This window comes from Dama dama, chromosome 1 (assembly GCF_033118175.1).
Source record: "Dama dama isolate Ldn47 chromosome 1, ASM3311817v1, whole genome shotgun sequence".
In the NCBI taxonomy this organism is placed as follows: Eukaryota; Metazoa; Chordata; class Mammalia; order Artiodactyla; family Cervidae; genus Dama; species Dama dama.
Window position 1 is genome coordinate 57227375 of NC_083681.1, and position 14841 is coordinate 57242215.

The 14841-nt window shown below is 43.4% G+C and overlaps 1 protein-coding gene across 1 annotated transcript in view; it reads right to left on the reverse strand.

The window, feature by feature from the left end:
- Positions 1–9131, reverse strand: part of LGR4 (leucine rich repeat containing G protein-coupled receptor 4) — a 102226-nt gene extending 93095 nt beyond the window's left edge. Inside the window, exon 1 of the mRNA XM_061151039.1 lies at positions 8932–9131. Coding sequence (XP_061007022.1) covers positions 8932–9116 — 185 coding nt within the window. The 5' untranslated portion in view covers positions 9117–9131. The remainder of the gene's footprint in view (positions 1–8931) is intronic.
- Positions 9132–14841: the final 5710 nt, after the last annotated feature.

Consider the following 14841-nt stretch of genomic DNA (forward strand, 5'->3'; position numbering starts at 1 on the left):
TTTCTTGTTGCAAAGGAAACAGCACCACCTACAAGAAGGGATCTTGATAAAAACATACGCACTGTTCTTTCTCCACCAGGATCTTTACAGTTTCCTGAATGAAAAGTTGGCCAGCCAAGGAGACATTTTCCCATTAGTATGAGGGCTCACTGTGAAGTCTCCAACAGGCTATGAACCCGATATACATTCAAAGAACCGGAGAAACAGAGTTTAGAATTCTAAATCTAAATGACTTAAAGGGACAGCACACATAGACAATTGCTTAGTCACTCCCCAAACAAATGACAACATAATGTAATGGGTCCTTCAGTTCAGTTCAGTCGCTCAGTCATGTCCGACTCTGCAACCCCATGGACTGCAGCACGCCAGGCCTCCCTGTCCATCACCAACTCCCGGAGTTTACTCAAACCCATGTCCATCAAGTCGGTGATGCCATCCTGCCATCTCATCCTCTGTCATCCCCCTCTCCTCCTGCTTTCAATCTTTCCCAGCATCAGGGTCTTTTCAAATGAGTCAGTGCTTCGCATCAGGTGGCCAAAGTATTGGAGTTTCAGCTTCAGCATCACTACTTCCAATGAATATTCAGGACTGATTTCCTTTAGGATGGACTGGTTGGATCTCCTTGCAGTCCAAGGGATTCTCTTGCAGTCACTCAAATAGGTTATGCTGAAATTTCTTACGTATGACCCTTGAAGTCAAGTGAACTCCTTTTGCAGATGGAAAAGCCGATGTCCCAAGGGATTAAGTGATATCCCCAGGACTTCCCTGGTGAATATCAGGGAAGCTTCCAGGGGTAAAGAATCTGCCTGCCAATGCAGGGGACATTGATCCCTAGTCCAGCAAGATCCCACATGCTGCAGAGCAGCTAAGCCTGTGCTTCACAACTACTGAGCATGCATGCCTAGAGCCTGTGCTCTGCAACAAGAGAAGCCAAGAGTCGCCCCCACTTGCTGCAAATGGAGACAGCCCACTCAGCAACTAAGACTCAGTGCAGCCAAAAATAAATAAATAATTTTTTTTTTATTCTTAAAAAAAAAAGTGATCTCTCCAAGTGCGCAGATTGAGGATCTTAGAGGTCTTGATTCCTGGAAACCACACTCTCAAAAATAAAACCATTTTTGAAGTCTTGTTCATAAAAATAGGTGCATAAAAAGAATACTGGAGAGTAGACAGTGACATAAAATGTTGGATTATGAGACCACGGATTCAAAACAACCTGGGGGAGAACAGAAAGCCAACCTGAAAAGTTTTTCTTTGTGACAAAGACAAGAAAACATTAAGATTTTAAAACACACCCCACTAATCAAACAAGATGAACTAGCAGTAGCACCAAATAGATGAGAAGTGGGATTATGATAAACCGCTAAGTACCAGTTAGTAAATCCACGTGTAATGTTTTTATAAAAAGTGAAAGCGCTAGTCAGTCAGTCATGACTGACTCTTGGAGACCCCATGGGCTGTAGCTCACCAGGCTCCCCTGTCCATGGGATTCTCCAGGCAAGAATACTGGAGTGGGTTGCCATTTCCTTCTCCAGGGGATCTTCCCAACCCAGGGTTTGAACCTTGGTCTCCTGCCTTGCAGGCAGATTCTTTACCATCTGAGCCACCAGGGAAATCAAGCTTTAAAACATGATACTAAATGTTAAAATGCATTGAATATTCCTGTCTTAACTCTGATCAAATTGTAGAATTCTGTACATGCTTGATATGAGATAAGGAGAGCCTGAAGAGGAGGTCTCCTCTCTCCTGAGAAAAATCTAGTCTGCCAAGCCCTTCTCATAGTATCCATATTTATATATTTATATACTTTCTCTGAGGGCCTTTTAGCATGAAGCTTACCCGGTAGGTAAATAGGTAAAGCCAGAAGTTAATCAACATCATAGCCCAATCCCCACTGTTTCAGAGAGAAGACTGACAAATTGGAAGCACACCTCCTACCTTGCACTTCCAAACAAGAAGCGTGAATAAGAGTGAAACTTCTAATGGCCAACTGTCTACCTCGCTGGAAAACAGCTCCAGTCAAGCTCTTGAGGGCAGTCAGATGTCACTTGTATTCGGTGACTCTGTGGCCTGTATGTACTGAGAGCTCCATGTGGGCACTCAGACCCTGGGGGGAATGGACAAGTGGGGCCCCAAGCAATCCTGGGCGCATTCCTCAGTCATGCTTCCCACAGCACCAAGGGAAAGATGCCATCTCCTTGCCACAGTTATGTTGCTCTACCTGGGAAGGAAAATTTCCCCACAGAAAACTTCAAAAATATACAGGAACAGGGAGAATCCAACTTATGATTTTTCTGGATCCCAGGCTCTGAAATTCAGACTCAAAGAATAAAAATATTCTGCTGTAAGTGTGCATTTCCATTCTTTTAATGGTTAACTTTATATTTAAAACGTTGTTTTTAAAAAGCTATATTCTCCTAGGGTAAAAATTAAGGGGGGGGGGGGGAAGCTAACTCAAGGGGATTACTTAACTTTTATCCCATAATAGATTAAATATGCTTTCCCACTACATGTTTTCTCACTAGCACAGACAGCAGACGAGACTGGGATCTAAACGTATACCCAGCCTTGGTCCAGCTGCCTCCCAAAATATCTATGGTTTACATTTCCTTACAAGGATATTCTTATATTCTTAATGGGCCAACATTCTGCCAAGAGGGGTGGTTCAATGTTTTTCCCACAAGATCTTGCAGGACAGTAAAGCTAAGAGAACTATAAAAATATATTTTTTTAATGTTTGTTTTTGAAACCTATACTCTTAGATGGGCATTCCTGAACCCCAATCATTTGCATTTAAAATAAGAGATGCCAAATGACAAATCTTACTGCAGGGGTGGAGGGACTAGGCTAGCATGCTCGTTTAACTAGTAAAATATGCAACGATATCAAAACATGCTTTAGAGACTAAAAACAACCACCCATTCAGAGTTTTAACTGCCTGTACATGACACACAATACTTCTATACATTTGCTAAAAACAGTCCCAGCCATATACAAAGTTTAATCACAAATATTTGTCTATGGGTGAGTGATTTCAGAGTATACTACAAGATAACCACATCTTGCCATTTAAAGGGGGTATTTGAGTAGTAACTTACTCAAGTCTTTAGAAAGTTGAGATGTTACTAAATGTATATGAACTAGAAAATCATTTTTAAACTCAGTTTTGAATTCATTCAATTTCAAACAACAGAGCAGATACCTGGCCTGCTGTCTGCCCATCAAGTGTTGAAACACAAAAGAAATGTCTGGAAAGGCAAACAAATTAGTTATTGTGTAAGAATACTGATTTGTTAAATGCCCTCGCTTTTTTTTTCTTCACTGACAGACTTTAAAGCTAAAGTATTTTATTATCCTCAATGAATCTTTCGAAAAACTACACTTCACTGAACATAACTGGGGGGTGGGGTGGGGAGGAAAAAATTAGCCATACCCTTGTCTACATAGGAAAACAGGCTTTTGGCATTGCCAAAAACTTGAAGGCTGCAGGAGGCAATTAAAGAGCAAGCTAGATAATACATTTCTAAACTCAAAACCTTGATCTCTAGTTTAAAGAAAAAGAAAAGAAAAGCTGTCTTATCAAGTTACATTAGTTACATTTTTCAGAGTTAAAGGCACATTGGGGAGGGTTTAACTTTTAACCCAGGTGTACTGATAAATACTGAGCTTTTATGGAAATATATCTTTTTTTTAAAGAGAAAAAGTGAGAAACAGTCTTAGAAAAATTTCAAAGAATCACTAGAAGAGTCTTACAACCTTACTTGCTTGATAATCTACACAGATTCAGAGAGATTGCAAGCAGTGAGAGCCATTAGTCACCAATATCCATTATTTCTTGATAAGAAAAATGGGAATAAAAGGATAAATAAGCATAACCAAGGAGACCAAAGACCGAAATCCAAACTTGCAGGCTGTCTCAGTGCTTTCTACGACTATAAAGATGACTAAAATAAGAATCCAAGAGATAACCTGACAGAGGCCAAGAAAATGCCCAAACTTGCCTGGATCCACCTCCTAGTACAGAACTTTGATCTTCCCTAAGAGATTAAGTTGTCAAATGTTACCTTACGACTCTACTGGTAAGAGCCAAGTACCTGGACATTGAATGCTTGTGATACCGTAACTGTCATTAGATCGAGTTGGACTGAGAATCATAAAATACTCGTGGTTACCACAAGCCTTCAGGAGCCCCAGAAGGAGAGTCACTGGTTTATATCCTGGGTACAACTCAGACCACACCCAGCACATTGTTGCCTTGTGAGGCAGTGAGTTTCCCAGTCAATGGATACATTCCAGTCAAGTTGGACAATTGGAGAAGTTTTCTGGGGGGGAGAGGGGGGAAGATTCCAGGATTGAGACACCTACACTGCTCTTAACACTAGAGAGGGAATCAGACAAACGTACTGGGGGAAAAAAAATCAAATCAGATAGAAAGAAAACTCTTGGCAGTAAGAGTTGTTTACCTCCTTATTCTCAGGTGAAGAAACCAAGGCCCTGAAGGGCTAAGTATATCACTGCTCAAGGTCACCTGTGTGATTTACTGACAGATCTGGAAACCAACTCTCCGTATTCCCAGAATGCTCTTTTCTCTTGAATTGAAAGAGAATCCAGCAGTTCACTAGTTTGTGAAATGAAGGACTTGTACTTAAAGATATTCATATACTGCCCTTGTTTAGAACAGAATTCCCTGGTATATAACACAAATACTTCTCTAGAAAGACAGACCACAGAAAATAAGCTAACAGTGAAATTTACAGACAGTAATTGAGACATCAAGATAGCAAGACTGGACCATCAAAAAAGGCATAAACATTTAGCCACTGATCACTGACCTGCCGGGGAATACAACTAATGTTAGAGGAAACATAAGAAAATACTTTCAAATAATACTATTAAAAGAAAGGTGCTTGGTATCATGAAAAAGGTACACCTTAGGGAAGAATTTGAGATGATGCTTCCCAAAGAAGAAAAAAACAACAGATTATTTTTTAAAACCCTTCAAAGCCCCTCAGGTAACCATCAATTTTATACAGAAAGCTGGCTAACCTGCCTCTGAACAGGGTACGCACACTGAGAAGGCTGGAGAGATTATGACTAATTACATGGAAGTGAGGACGTTGAGTAACTTTTTGTACAGTATCCAAATTACTGAAACAGGGTGATTTTATTTTCCAAGTGGGAAGCCATACCGACAGGAAACAAGCGGGGCTATTCTACCCCAGCAAAGTGCCTTAGCTAGTCAGGCATTCTGTAACAAGTCTCCATGGCAAATTTCCTAACACACACTTCTAAACACAAAGAACTCTTCCTCAGAGTGAGTGGCAATAAATAGGCTTGTGCAACTTCAACTAGAAGGATATTCAGATCCTTCTGGGATCTTTTCATGAAAGCAGCAGAACGCTATAGTCACCTTGCCATCCTAAAATTGTGAAAGGATTAAAAATCACAGAACATTTGGAAGCTACAAGCAGCCTAAATAGGACCTACCGAATCCAGTGACTTCATTTTTCAAATGAAAAACTGTCACCTGCCTCCCAAAAAAAAAAGGTAAAATGACTTGCCGAAGGCCACCCAATTACTGAGTAGCATGGTAAGAACTACGGTCAAGGGCTCAAACCTACCACTCTCTCCACAAAGCCAGAAACAGCCTTTATAATCCTAAAACTATGCACCAGATATAACGTAGGATGTGGAAATTTGTGTCCCTACAGGTCTCAAATTTTGTGGCCACACAAACCAGAGAACTTACAATCACAATCCCTTCCCCACCTCCACTGTGACTTCATCTCTTTATCTCCCCATCAAGAATCTTGGAACACAGGTGACTAAGACGGACCTTATTAGATCTAATAGAGGAATAACCTTGAATCTTTTTGATTAAAAATACACGTTGGAATTTTAATACTAGTCAGAGGACTTCCTTTCAAACATCTCAGGGTGAAGTGTGCCAAGCCATTGCACTGTGACACAGGATGGGGAACTGCTGCTGCGAAATATAAATAATCACTACAGGTGCAGCCGATGCTGTGAACACAAGAATCTCATCAACAATGCTGAGGATTACATCTGACTTTGCCCCTAGACTTGGATAAAGCAGCTTTTGGCAGGAAATAGACACTGTTAGACTGAACAAGTTTAAACGAGCCTAAAGGAGAAGAAGCAGGTAGCCTCACTCCGGGGCCTTCTCAGATATGGACAAAAGGCTAAATGCTGAGAATGCGGAGTTTGGCAATCCCGTGTGGGAATGAGGGCTGAATTCCAATCCCCAATTCTGCCCCTTGGTGTGCCCTGAAGTCCTTATTTATTCACTGCAACATTTTTAAAGAGCTTCCTGTGTTCTGGGCTCTGTGCACTCCAAGTTGAATAAAATAAAATCCCTGCTCTGTCGACCAAGAGTCTCCAATATGGGATGTGTACACCCCTGAGTGAGGTGAAGATGAGACACCACTGAGGAGGGACAAGAAAATACAAGAAGTGATTTAAAATTAGAGTCTCATCATTTTGACTTCTATTTTTGTGATTACCATTTTACGGATAACCAAATAGGCCTTGGTGCCCATGCTCCAGAAATTAGAAAATCGGTCAATCAAAGTTGGGGACACTTGATCTAGTCCCTTGGTGTGTAGCTTAGTCTCACCAAAGCTGTGATGGGACAGCAAATCAGAAGTACTTGCAAACAGACCACAGGTAATTGCAAGATGTCTTGTAAGATCAACTGGAACGGGCAGATCATGGCATCCGCCCCTCCCCAGTGTGGCTTTTGAGGTCACTGATTTTCCAAAATGCAAATATACCGCCCTTGAGAAGCCCTTTATTTGCACTGGTCATATAACATATAATTTTAAGGGTGAAATGGAGAGTATTCAGGTGAAATAAGGAGTTGTCGGGTGTATAACTACTCTACAGGTCACGAAGGGAAGAAGAAAATGTAACACAAGTGCCCACTACCACAACTCAGAAAGTGCTATGATGATGCTAGTTTAGGCAATCTGATCTGGACTGGTGCCAATTATCTTCATGTTTCCCAAGCCATCCACAGTCACTTGCATAAGGCTCAAAGTCAAAAACAGAACATTTCACTACCTTTGGTGAATTCTAAAGAAAGAGGTCTGATGCTCTATAGCAAGGAGTGCGCTCTCATAAAAATGTGATATTTCTTTGTGCTTTCTAGGTAATAATGTAAAACAGCCCTTTTCCTTACAGAGCAGGCAAGTCTAGTCATTAAAACTCAAGGAATCTGCTCAACAAGTTCTTTCCAACTGGTCAAAATAGTAAAAATATGCTTTTCTCTCGGGCTTGAAAGAAGTTTCAGGAAAAGGCACCTCTTCTGCAATGAATTCCCTAAAAGTTTCAAGAGGTCTTGGGGGGAAAAAAACAGCCCCATCCCCTCCACCTAGTCTTCTTTCCTTCTCCTCTCCCCACTCCCGCCCAAACTTTTCCACATAATGTATCTTTTGTAGGCTAAATGCTCCTCACTGCAAAGTTAACATTTTTCACTGAAAAGTTAAATTTCACCTTATTGCAGGAAAATGACTTCAAATATGTAACTTCAACCTGAAAGGAGGGGGATTAAAAAAAGAGAAGGGGCTGGTGGTGGCCAAAGAATGAGACAGGTTCCAAGGCAACTGGCCACAATACTCAAAAAACAAAGCAAAAACACCCACTGGCAGACGGGCAAGCAGAACAGTTCCCACCACCCACCTGGAGGCAGCAATACTCTGGCCTGAATAGAGAGGCTTCTCCATGGGGGTCTGCTCTTTCTTTTCAACTGTCTAGGTCTAAGAGATCTCCCTCCGGAGCTATAAGGTAAAAGGAAATCCCCTTTACCCAAGGCCTTTCAGAACCCCTTTCTCTCTCAAACAGTTCTTTCCCTGCCCTTGATTTAATCTGCCACACAGCACAACACAAGGAAGAACAGGAGCCTACACCAACCCCAGCGCTCAATTATCCTATTCTTTCTCTGCGGGGGCCATCTGCCAACGCCACCTCCAGCACCTATTTCAGATTCTTTTCTGAAGCGACTGTCTAAAAGCAGAGACTGTCCCCATTTGCGGAGAGGGTCTGTGGAAGTCAGAACCATTTGAGCGACTTCCCCAACCTCCGGGAGCTCCAAAGAAAAATTCTCCTGGTTAAGCAACAACAGAAAACGGCTACCTTTCGAGACGGGCAGAGCTTATGCTCTGGCACTTTCATTTTCCTCCAATATCCTGTACTTCAGGTCAGCATTCCTTCTCTAAAAGGCCTTGTTGGGTAAGAAGACTAATACGCCCAAAGAAACCTGCAATTTCCCTCCCTTCTCCCTTGTTTTGGCCTGGCTTCCCCGCGCGCTCCAGAACCCAGGGCGCTGGCTGATGAGTCCGGAGTGTAAGTGGACCCAGGTGCCAGGTTGCTCTCCCCGGACAGGGCCAAACAGGAAGGCCACTGGCCCTGACTACCGTACAGGTGTTTCTTCTCCCCACATGCTGGAACCCGGGAGGCTCCAGGTGCTTCCCCACGAAAACCGCCTCGGTCTCAGACTCGGGCCAAGTTCGAGGCGCCCTCACCCCTAACGCTTGCAAAGCTCTTGCCAGCTGAGCAGGGGGCCCGGGTGAGAAAAGAAAGTCGCGTGGAAAGGTTGCCAAGGGCAAGCGTTTCCAGATTCCTCTTTCCTCCTCGGCCCCAGATGCACTTGAGAGTTGGGGGGGGGGGGGGGGCGGGGGCTGGTGATCGTGCCCTAAAAGTCTGGGAAAAAGAGCTACACAGGTCTCGGACCCGGATTGGCAAAGCTTGGAAAACCCGTGGCGCCGGAGTGAGTGCCAAGGAGGTGCCGGCGCCCCCAGCCCCACCTCGGCACACTACGGGATGGGGGGGGGGGGGCGGGGAGGGATGCGATCCGACACTGGCTCCGCCCCCCGGCGCCCCCTCCCCCGGCGCCCCTCAGCCCGCACTCACAGCAATTGGGTGAAAGCGCTGAGCCCCTCGGGCACGGCCGTCAGCCCCTTCCCGGAGCAGTCCACCCGACGGTCGCCGTCGCAGCTACAGGGCGCCGCGCAGAGAGGCGGCGCCGCGCCGCTGGGCTCGGCCGAGCCGCGCAGCCCCAGGGCGAGGAAGCAGAGCAACCCCAGCGGGCCCGGCATTGCGGCGGCCGCCACCCGCGCCGGCCTCTCCCGCGGCGCAGCTCGCTCGGCGCGCCTCCGCTGCCCTCCGACGCCCCCCGCCGCCCCGGGCGGCAGGCCTGCGGGTTGGGCCGGGGGCTCTCCTCTCTCGGCAGTCACGCGGGCTCGGCTCCTTCAACAGTCCGCCGCAGCAGCGCAGGGACGCGGCGCTCCGGAGTTTCGCCCTTCCCGCTGCTCCATGGAAGCGCAGAGGCAGCCCCAGGTCCTCTCGCGGCTCAGGCCAGCCGGCCCGGCCGGGCGCAGCTGCGGGGGCCGCGCTCTGCCATCGCACCCGCCTCCCGGTCCCCGGCCTCCCGCCGCAGCCGCTCTTCAAGGTTGCGGAGCGCAGACTTCAGCCATGCCGGCCCCTCGCCCCAGCCCCCGCCCGGCTCTCGCACAAACACCCGGGCTCTTTCTCGCTCTTCTCGCAGCCACGGCTCGATCTCCTCCCGTCCTTTTTCCCTTCTAGGGTTGCACGCTCGGGTTCCCAAGCCCCCAGCCGCTGGGTTATGCAAATCACTTAGGTACATGCAAAACTAACCCCTCTCCCGGAGCGCCATTGGCCGGGGGAGGTTTCTAGCTCATTACTATGCGAGGAGGGGAGCCGCCATTGGCCGAGAGTGGACCAGAAGGGCGTGTTTATCGGGCGTGAGTGACAAGGTGGTGGTGGTGGTGGTTCTACGCAGAAATCCCTGACTTGGCTCGATTTGCGTTGCAGGTTATGGATTGAAGGTAGAAGGATCAATCTGGGTTTTCCCTCCCCCACTCGTTTTCTTCCCCCTGCAGAAATTGGATCTCCTAAATTGGACGACCTGAAAAGTAGAAATTGACTCCAGCATTGTTAAGTTTCAAATGACTCTGTGCTGCTCCAAATGGTGAGGACTCTGGGAGCTGTGCAAATGGGAAAAAGATTAAAGAGAAGGGGAAAAGCTTCTCTTAATCTGTCATAAATATTTAAGTTTCACCTATATACTAAAATTAAAACAGTGTATCCCCCACGAACCTCTCCCTTCACCTAACATCTTGATACCTATCTCCATATGCACTGGGTAGCTAAGTCTTAGCAATTAGCCATCCAAGATATAGAGTTTTGGTGACGCCCAACTCAGACTGCTTTAAAATCCTGGAACACAGGGATCTTGTTAGAGTCAACAGAAGTGATGTTTCTGAACACTGGACAATTTCTCCAGACAACGAAACATTTGAGTGCTAGTAACTACCCTTGAGAAGCCAGCAACAACTTTGGTGTTAAGTGATTATCAGCATTCCTTCCTCTTCTGGACTTTTGTGGCAAAATAGACTCCACGTTATTAGTATTGTTGTTTGTACCAACTACTGCTTTATAGGCACCTCCTTTCTTGCTGTCCACTATGATTTTGAGTTATTTTTCTCAATTTTGAAGACATTTCCCACAAATACTTTAAAGTAGGCAGAGTTAAAAATTTCAGTCATCAAGTTGATTACTCATGTCATATAAGTAAAATTAAAGAAACTGGAAATAAGTTGATGCAGACCCGAGAAGTTTACATGAAAATTTTCCATCATCTTTACATTCAGGAGTTTATCTTTTAAAATAATGCCAGTTGGGCATATGAGTAACAATAAATTCTTGTTTGACATGCTTGACAGTCAAATAAATACAGATATGCCTTGAATTTAAGTTTTAGGAATGACCTGTTTCCTATAGTTGTAGGTTTGAAAGAGAATTTAAAGGTAGATGGACAACCCTCTGGTTTTATGGATAAGAAATCGGAAGCTTAAAGGTACTGTGCTCTGTCCAATATAATCACAGAACAGCTCCTGGGCTCCTGGTTCCTTGTATGGTACCCTTGGAGCCTTCTCTAAACTGGATTCCATTGTCTAAATCACTTCCATTATTTGCTGGCAACTCTCAGGAGCAAGTGAAAACTGTTAATTTTGTTTCTTTGATTCCTTTAACACTTCTCTTTCATTACAACAGAATTTTCTTGCCAAGATATCATTATCTTCTTTTTTTTTATAACAATAATATGTTATACTGATTGATCTTATTTTGGCCAAATAACTCGTTTCCTTTCTTTAAACTTTGGTAAGCATAAGAATCACATGCAAAACTTGATTAAAACTGCAAAGCATCCTAATAGTCTTTGATGCCTCGAAATCAACATTTTGATGGATGTCAAGTTGGGAACTTTATCCTTTGCTTTCACAGAATAAGATCTTAGGGCTGGGAACATAAGTGAAAGGAGAGATTTGGATTTTGGAAAAGGGAGATATATATATTTTATTGAATAATACATTTCTATTATCTAGGAGATGAAGAAGGTAAGAAAAGACGATTCAAATTTGCAGCTTGTCCAAGAAGACAAAATACCAGGAACAAAGAACATGGATAGAGAAAAAAAAAAGAGGTAAGATATGTTAAAGTCTTAGTGTTTCGTATAGTTGCTACATTATGTATGCTTTGCTTTAAACTAGCCAATTAGTCTTTGCTTCTTGGATAAGATGCACCAAGAGAGGAAAAAAACACACCCTGATTTTTAAGATACTATCCCAGATAACTAGAGAAAAATGATCAGCTTTTCCATAACCCTTAAGGACCTGGAAAGATATCTAGATGAACCAAAATTTGATGACAGACAAGAGATAAACTTAATAGAGACTCTGCCTGCAGACTGGTTCTTCTTTCTAGCTTTTCATGCCATAGATGAGTAAATAGGTAGCATCCACTGGCTTGATAAGAGGAAGTGGAGCAATGAAGGAGGCATCCCTTCCTGGTGATGCTTACCTTGGGGCTTTTGGGCAAAGGGTACAGGGTGTGTTGACTCATGGACAAGCTGGACTTTGGTCCCACTCACACTCTCACCCATTCTTACAAATACAGACCTATTCAAATGTATGCTTCTGCAGGCTGCTCTATTAAGGAAACAAAAACTGAGAGATTGTGAGGGTTCTCTGGGAGTACAGTCACGACTGAATTAAAAGTCCTCGAATGTACAGAATTTCACTTTTTATAAAATGCTTCCAAATTACAAAAGAACAAAAATCTAAGTTCACAGCAGTCAGCTTAAGAAATACAGTGTTACAAATGTAGCTGAATTCCCTTTGTACTCCTCCCCAATCATATTCCTTTCCTTCTTTCTTTCCCTGGGAAGTAAGCCCTTGCCTAAACTTCATCATTAATGCCCATGCATATTTTCATGCTTTTTGTATGTGTGCATCCCTAAAAAGAACATCATTCTGTATTCTTCAGCAACTTGTTTTCTTCAACCTGTGAGCTTTGTCCATGTTCATGAACTATGTGCTATTGTTAATTCATTTTCATTACTACATATTATTCCATTTAAAAATATACTCAGTATTTATTTGTCCATTCTATTTAAACTTATTTGTGTTTTTTTTCTAACAATACTACCATGAATATTCTTGTTCAAGTTTCCTTTTTCATATATGCAAGAGATTCTCTAAAAGGTATTTTCCTTTATATATGTGTGTGTCTAGGAGTGGAATTGCTGGGTCATAGCTTAGGTACCAGAGAAGGCAATGGCACCCCACTCCAGTACTCTTGCCTGGAAAATCCCATGGACAGAGGAGCCTGGTAGGCTGCAGTCCATGGGGTTGCTAAGAGTCGGGCACAACTGAGCAACTTCACTTTCACTTTTCATTTTCATGCATTGGAGAAAGAAATGGCAACCCACTCCAGTATTCTTGCCTGGAGAATCCCAGGGACAGAGGAGCCTGGTGGGCTGCCATCTATGGGGTCGCACAGAGTCAGACACGACTGAATCGACTTAGCAGCAGCAGCAGCAGCTTAGGGACACTCACACACTCACCATTACTGGATGTCAAATGGCTTTCCAAAGTGACTGTACTTACTTGTCCTTCCTTCAGCAGAGAATAAGAAACCCCATTATTCTACTTCCTACCGATAATAATGTTTTAAGACTTAAATATTTGTGAATCTGATGCACACCGAATAAAATCAAAGTGTAGTTTAAATTGAATTTCCCTGATTACAGCTGCATCTTCTCATATATTTATTGGGCATTTGGTGTGCTCTTCTATGCACTGCCTATTCGTTTCCTCTGCCTGTTTGTTTTCTGTTGAGTTGCTTGTATTTGTTTTTCTAGTTTAGGGCCAGATAGTAAATATTTGAAGCCTTGTGGACCACATGGTCTCTGTCATAACTATTCAACTCTGCCATTGTAGCACAAAAGCAACCATAAATGATACGTAAGCAAATAGATGTGGCTGTGTTCCGGTAAAACTTTTTTTTTTTTTGGGCAAAAACACATGTTGGACTAGTTCTGGCCCATGGGCCATACAGTTTCCCAACCCTGTTTTATAGGTGCTAATCCTTTATTGAAATCTAATTATTTTTTAAAACCATTTGTAGGATTATGTAAAATTCAGAAGGACACGCCTCAAATGTAACCATCTTTCCTTGCCTGTTGACATTAAGCACTTTTAAACTTCTGGTCTCTGTGGTGAGTTCATGGTGAAGATTATATTGCAGAATGAGCCCTGAAGAGTCCATTGCAAGCTTAAACATGCCCCTCTTTCTAGAATGAATGGTGTACAAGTTGTCCTGGATGCTTAGGGTTTATCGTACCTCCCATCCAAAAGACACCCCAAATATTGACCTGATGCAATCACATGATGGGTGAATAAAAGGTGTTGACTTTATGAAAGCATCCATGCCAAACCCACCGCCCAATGTTAGAAACACCCAGTGTTTTGTTGTTGTTGTTTGGTTGCTAAGTCGTGTCTGACTCTTTGCAACCCCATGAACTGGGCTCACCAGGCTCCTCTGTCCATGGGGTTCTCCAGGCACGAATACTGGAGTGGGTTGCCATTTCCTTCTCCAGGGGATCTTCCTAATCCAGGGGTCCAACCCACAACTCCTGCAGTGCAAGCAGATTCTTTATCACTGAGCCACCAGCGAAGCCCCAGAAGCTGTTTATGTTATTAAAATTATGTATGTATCTACACATACATATTTATGGGTTTTTAATATGTACACATACATACATAAACACTTCAAAACATAATAGATTCAGGAAATAAGGAAAGGATATCAAGTCTAATCCCTACCCCTCAGACAACTGATATGTCCCTACTCTAACAACTGAGTCCTCAAGGTAAATGCTTGTTTCTATGCTCTGCTGCCTCCACATCTGCATCCAGGGCTCTGGGCTGGTGGAACTCCCACACTGGGCCCCAGAGACTTGCAGTCTTAGTGTCTCACTTACTTGTCCTTTTCTTTGGAGTCTCAAATGTCTCTAGAGTGGTACTGTTTTGCACAGGAAATAGCATCTATTTTTTTAGGGATAATTTTAAACTACAATGATTATCTTGAATCACACACAGAAAATAAAAATATCAAATTGTTGAAAAATTAAAAATATCTTTTTAAGCTATACAAGTGGTCAGACTTGGGCTTCTGGGACCTCCTTCCTCTGCCACCTGTGTAGAACTGATGGACTTTGGCATGTGACAACTGGCAGTAAGGTTTCTGGTGTGACTGAAGACCTTTCTTGAAACCAGCCCTTTTCAAAACGTCACCCCAAAATTTCTTAGTTTCTTGACCTGGTCAAATATCCTGAAGTCAGATGTCCTTTTCAGTACTTTAAAAGGCTTGTATTGACCCTAAACTTCAAAATATTAGGACAAGTATCAGAAATATTTTCCTATACATAATATACCTAATATATATTCTTAACCCTTT